The sequence below is a fragment of the Gekko japonicus genome, unplaced genomic scaffold (genome assembly GCF_001447785.1).
Source record: "Gekko japonicus isolate JY-2015 unplaced genomic scaffold, Gekko_japonicus_V1.1 scaffold953, whole genome shotgun sequence".
NCBI classification, from domain to species: Eukaryota; Metazoa; Chordata; class Lepidosauria; order Squamata; family Gekkonidae; genus Gekko; species Gekko japonicus.
In genome coordinates, this window is record NW_015161979.1 from 156,476 (window position 1) to 162,767 (window position 6,292).

The 6,292-nt window shown below is 45.0% G+C and overlaps 1 protein-coding gene across 1 annotated transcript in view; it reads right to left on the reverse strand.

Annotated features, from left to right (window-relative positions):
• The window catches only part of ANO8 (anoctamin 8), a 52,807-nt gene extending 51,826 nt beyond the window's left edge, over positions 1–981 (reverse strand). Inside the window, exons 1-2 of the mRNA XM_015429756.1 lie at positions 910–981; positions 163–272 (exon numbers count right to left, since the gene is read on the reverse strand). Of these exons, the coding sequence (XP_015285242.1) occupies positions 163–272; positions 910–981 (182 nt within the window). The remainder of the gene's footprint in view (positions 1–162; positions 273–909) is intronic.
• Between the last annotated feature and the right edge of the window lie 5,311 nt (positions 982–6,292).

Sequence of the window (6,292 nt, forward strand, 5' to 3'; positions counted from 1 at the left end):
AGGGAGCGGCCCTCCCCGGGCGGAGAGGCGCCGGCAAGAACCTGGTTGGCGTCCGCCTCCCCAGCGCCATCTGCCAGCCGCGCGCCAAACGTGGAGGGAGCGGGCTTTCGGGGCCACCCGGAGCATCCCCAGCCGCGTTTGCGTCACACTCGGGGACCCTACCGGACCACCACCCCCCGGCACCCTTCTGCAATGAGGGCTCTTGCTAAAATTGCTGGGACGATTGCATCTTTAGGGGGTGTTTTCAAGCCATTCCTCCTGATCAGAAGTTGCTTCGGGAGCAGAAAAAGAAAGCATGAAAGCAAACATATTTTAAAGGAACTTTGTTCTGCTGCTTCAGACCGACAGGGCTACCCGCCTGAATCTGATCCAGGTGCCTATTTCATACAGATATTTTAATATCCCCCACCCCTTCTTCTCCAGTGAATGGAAACTCGGAAATGAAGCATGTTAGCACTGAACGCTGGGTGCACTGAACACTGGAAGACCCAGATACTTCCTAATGAAAAAAGAATGGCTATTGAAAGTTTATGATACTCTGTGACTTTTTGGGAATATAGAGTACACGGAAGATAATTGGATTTAGTGGTAGAGTAATGCATACAATAGTGTGGTTTGTTAGTTAGAAATCAGTGTGTTTCAGCTGATTTTGAAACTGAATATGGTTTTGCGATTTGAATTTGAGTAGTGATATTAAAATGGATAATACATGACTTTCAAAAATAAAATTTAAGAAGGGGGGGAATGGACATGACCGTTAACCCCTCGCTTTGTCACCAGCTCCTGATGCTGAAGGGTAGCCTGCTGCTGAAGATGGAGGTTCTAAAGCTATTGGGGCAGATCTTAGACGTGTCCAGGGTGAATTGGTCTCAAAGGGGGCTTCTTGTTTAAGAAATAAGACCAACTGACCGTGGACATGTCTATGATCTGCCCCAGTAGCTTTGGAACCTCCATCTTCAGCAGCAGGCTACCCTTCAGCATCAGGAGCTGGTGACACAATAAAGGTTCTTGGGAAGGACTTCTGCCACAGGAGAGCCAAGTTCCCTAAAACTAGTCCCCTACAACGGCTGCTAGGAGCTGCGGTGGCTCAAGTGGTTAAGACGCTGAACTGCAGGCTGTGGAAGGTCAATAGTTCAGCAGTTCGAGACCCAGGTTGCCGCATGACAGAGTGAGCTCCCGTCTCTAGTTCTAGCTCCTGCCAACCTAGCAGTTCGAAAGCAAGAAATTGCAAGTAGATAAATAGGTACCACTTCGGTGGGAAGGTAACAGCGTTCCGTGCGCCTTGGTGTTTAGTCATGCCAGCCACATGACCACGGAAACATCTTCGGACAGCGCTGGCTCTTCGGCTTTGAAACGGAGATGGACTCGACTGGCTTTCGAGCAAGGGAACCTTTACGTTTACCTTACAACGGCTGCTATTCATTTCGTGCCAGTTTTCAGACAGGGGGCCTCTTCATCCCAACCCTTCCGTTTGCAAATAATTTCCTCCCCTCCCACAGCAAACCCGAACGCAGGGCTTCTTTGGATTTAAGAGTTCGGCTTGGCTTCTTTTTGGCCCTGTGTGCTGTGCTGACCACTGGCACCTGGTATGGCTGGCTCCTCCATCTTTGCCGCACTCCTGCCTCAACCTCAAATTACTTCTTGGCCCCGAAGGTCAAGTTGTTATTTCTAGATCCAGGATGGGCGCAGAGATTCCAGCCAGGTAATTTGAGCTGGGGACTCACAAGCTCCTTGCTGGGGAAGGTCCTCAGGTCCTCCAAGGGCACAGGGTCAGTGTGTGCGAGAGGTGGGGGTTGCCAATTCCAATTTGAGAAAGTCCTGGCAATTGGGGGGGCCCACAGTCTTGGGCGGATGGAATCTGGGGAGGGGGCTTAGCAGGGAACTGACCTTTGTAGTCTGCAGATCAGTTGTAACTCCAGGTCCCGCCTGGAGGATGGCAACCCTAGTGTGAGGGCTGGGGAAACACTTTGCAGCACCGAAAGGAAAAAGTGTTTTGGAGCAGACAAGCATTACAAAAGCCAGATCGGCGGCAGCGCAACATTATACAGAGTTCCTTCATTGAAACCAAATGAAGTTTTAGACAGGAATGATTCGGCCAAATGGGAATTGCTGAGCTGCAGAATGCAAAGGCAGGAGGAGCAAGGAGCAAGGCAAAGCAGCACTACCGGTGCTTTTTTCAACATCATGACCGTGAAAGACCAGGAGTTTTTTTGCAAAAACAAAAAGGGAGAACAAAGTGTGAGTCCAGTGCCACCTTTAAGACCAACACAGTTTCATTCGAGGTATTAGCTTGCGTGTGCATGCACACGATCAGTTCAGAGTGTTCACCAGGGCCTGCAACAAACCAAGATGCCAGCTCTGTCCCCATATTCACCCTGACAGCACAATCACCAGACCTAACAACACCAGCCATACCATCTCTAGTTCATTCACTTGTTCAAGATGTCATAGACCCGCTGTACACTGCATTGGTCAGGCCACACCTGGAGTATTGCCTGCAGTTCTGGAGGCCTCACTTCAAAAGGGATGTGGACAGAATGACGAGATCAAGCCCTGTGAGGAAAGGCTGAGGGACTTGGGAATGTTTAGTCTGGAGAAGAGGAGGTTGAGGGGGGGACAGGAATCAATGTTCCCTCTAAGCTGTGAAGTCTTGTGAGCAAAAATCCTACTTTGTGAGCTACTGGCATTAAAGTTGTGAGCAAGCGATTTGGCTACTGCATAAATTAGTTTGCTCTGGAGCCCTCCTTCCTGAGCTAAGACAAAAATGTGTGAGCTGGAGGCTAAAACACTGCGCTAGCTCACACTAACTCAGCTTCGAGGGGACACTGGACAGGATTGCTCTCGGAGTATTTGAAGGGCTGTCACTTGGAGGAGGGCAGGGAGCTGTTCCTATTGGCAGCAGAGGATAGGACTCAAAATAATGGGTTTAAATTCAAGGAGGGAAGGTATCAGCTGGATATTAGGAAAAACATTTTGACAGTCAGAGTTGTGCAACAGTGGAACCAGCTGCCTAGGGAGGTGGTGAGCTTCCCCTCACAGGCAGTCTTCAAGCAGCGTCTGGACGAACCTTTGTCAGGGATGCTCTAGGGCCAAGGCTGATCCTGCACTGAGCAGGGGGCTGGACTAGATGGTCTACATGGCCCCTTCCAACTCTGTGATCCTATGATTCTATAATCGACAAGGGAGTATGAAAAACAGTTAAATAAAAAATAAAAATACTTTAAATCTATTCCACCTATACACCATATAAGTAAAGGCTTGTTGTAGGTTAAAACTAATAATATAAAAATTCCAATACTGATAAAATAGATACGGTAATTTCCGAACATTGAATTTTTAAAAATGTATTTGATTTGTACCCCACCCTCCCCACCGAAGCAGGCTCTGACATAACATCATACGTAGGCATTTAAGTCTAGTTCATACAAACTATATTGAGAGAATAACAAACTTTCAGCTAAGAGATATTAAATATATACTGAAAAATAAGCATGTTTCCCACATTTCCCCAGTTGTCTAACTGCGCAAAATAGTTCAGGCCTTATATAGACATTTATGCATACATCTTCATAAATTATGTCTAATTCCTCAGTTATGTCCGTAATCGTAGGCTTTCCATTTCTCCTGGAATTCTCTGGTTGGTATTTTGTTTACATAACTCGCTAATTTTGCCATTACAGCACACAGCTAGTTTGTCTTTCCAGGTCTCTATAGTTGGACTCTCTTCCGTTTTCCATTTTATTGCTAGCGTTACTCTAGCCACCATTACTTGAGCAACTGTAAGCATATATCTAAATAAATATTGTTAAGTTCTTTCTTGTGAAGTGTTTTCTGGTAAGATTCCCAGTAAAATAAAATTGGGTTTCATTGGAAATTTAATTTTTAAGATTTTCTGAATTTCAGCAAGTATTTCTTTCCAGTATATCATCATCTTTTTACAAGTCCACCACATATGATAAAAAGTTCCATCCATCTCTTTACATTTCCAGCAAGTCCCTTTATAGTTTTTGTCCATCTTTTCAATGTTTTCTGGGGTAAAATACCAGTAGTATTTTACCCTAATTTTGTACTAATTTTCTCTTAGTGCTTTGACAGGCTGTAATTTTTATGTTTTTTGTCCATAATTCTTCCCAGCACTGAAACTGTATTTCTTCACCAAAGTTCTGCATCCATTTGACTGTACATGTTTTAACTTGTTCTGTCTCTGTGTCATATTGGAGTAGGAGTTTATAAATTCCTCCAAACCTTTTGATTGTAGGATTATCTTTGTAGGATTGTAGGATTTTGATTGTGGAATTATCTTTTCAAATTCAGTGAGGTCTATTCCACCTCTTTCTGCGTAAACGTATTTCTTAAGTCTGGAAGCTAGCTGAAAATAGATTAGCCATTGTATTTTCTTTCCTTCTTTCTTGATTTTTTGCCAAGATTTAATTTCTCCTTGAGAATTTATCGTATCTCCATAAATTATAAAATCATTGTTTCCCCTCACAAGCTTGCTTGTCATAATATACATCTATTGGTGACATTACTAGCAGTATTGAAGGACTGACTATTCTTCTTGTTGTCTCCCATATTCTGAGTGAGCTGTCTCTAGTTATATGACTTGTATGTTGCCTTGTATTTTTTCAAATTGATTTCTTAATCCATAGATGATTATGTAATCCTCCATCCAGATCTGCTGCTTCTAAGGGACACAGGATTCTTATCTCACTGCAGATGCTACTTTTTCTGCCCCCAAACATTTCCCACTAGCATTCTGAGTTCTTCCCTTGGAACACCCCCCCACACACCTTCTGACTGGGATATAAAGATCCAGGGATCTTCATTCCAACTTGTATCTGATGAAGGGAGGTTTGACCCTTGACAATTCATACTCCAAAAAGATTCTTGGACTCACCAAATCTAATCTTAACAGCCAACTCCCTGCCTCTATGTTGGGGATCAAGTCAAAAGGTGGGGATCCCAGGCAAATGATCTAAGATATGCTCCTCAATACTCCTTGTATTTAAAGAAGGACCTTTGTATCGTGTTCTCTAAAATCAGCATCAGACAGGAAGTCCCTGGTGCAAAGGTCACCTCTACCATGAATTGCATGCCTTTAAAGGGGCCGGTCATTTCAGGCCCATTGATCTCCTGTTTGTTTTTCAGAACTGCCCCAGGCATGATTTGCCCTGGGTTCAGTCCCTAAAACCTCTTTGCTGTTCCAGCCACAATGCATCAGAGCATATACAGAGTGCAATTCCTCCGTGCTTTGGGCAGGAGCTTGGGACCAAAACCCTCCTTTTGATCTCTTCTCCTCTGCCACAAACTTGCTAGGTGGCCCTCGGCAAGCCACAATCCACTTGCTCCCCTTTTTGAAATTGGCAGATTGTAAGTGGCCTATCATGTGGGGCGGTGGCTAGAATTCCTGGACTGATGCCTGCAAAGGGCACTGAACCTTCTAAAAGATGAGGGATCCCTATCCTGCCCTAATTTGGCTAATACATAGGGCACAATATGTGTGTGCATGTTTATTAATGTTTGTGTAGGCAATGCATTAATGCTCTGTGATAGCTAATCCCACCCCCCATCCCCCAAGACATCACCAGACCTACAGGGAGGGAACCCAGGAGTCCGCCCTCCCCAGCTGCCTTTTTACAAGAACCTCAACCTGCTTCTACAAAGCACACAAAGACAGAGATTCCAGATAAATTCTGTGGCGCACAGACAGCTTTCCTGTGCGAGAGGGAGATTTTTGCCGGCTCCTTTTTTTTGCCGCAGAAAGTAATAAGGATTGCCTCTGTCCGTGCTGCTGCAGGTTGTTTGCTTGAAATGAGACACCAACCCAGGCTAAGATCCAGAACCTAATGTAGTTTCAAGGAAAGGAATGTTTTTTAAAAGAATCCTCCCTACTCTTCATAACCTTTTAATTGCTAGCTGGCCACTCAGTCCTCCAGGAGGAAAAATGAAGAGGAATTTGAAATGGACCTGAGCTTCAGATGGGTGTAACCCTCTGCCATTTGTGGGTGCAATTCCCACACACACACACACACCGGCATAACATGCTCTGGGTTCAACCCCCAAACCAATTTGCACTACCAGCCATGTTGCACTTGAGCATAAACCGAGGGGGGGGGGAGACTCAGCCCAAGATATGGCTGTGATATATGAGGGCCAAGGTAACAAAATAAGTTATTATTTTTATTTATTTATTTATTTAATTTGTATCCTGCCCTCCCCACCTGGGCAGGCTCAGGGTGGCTTACAGGTTATACACACACACACACACACAAATATAAAGATTGTGTTACTA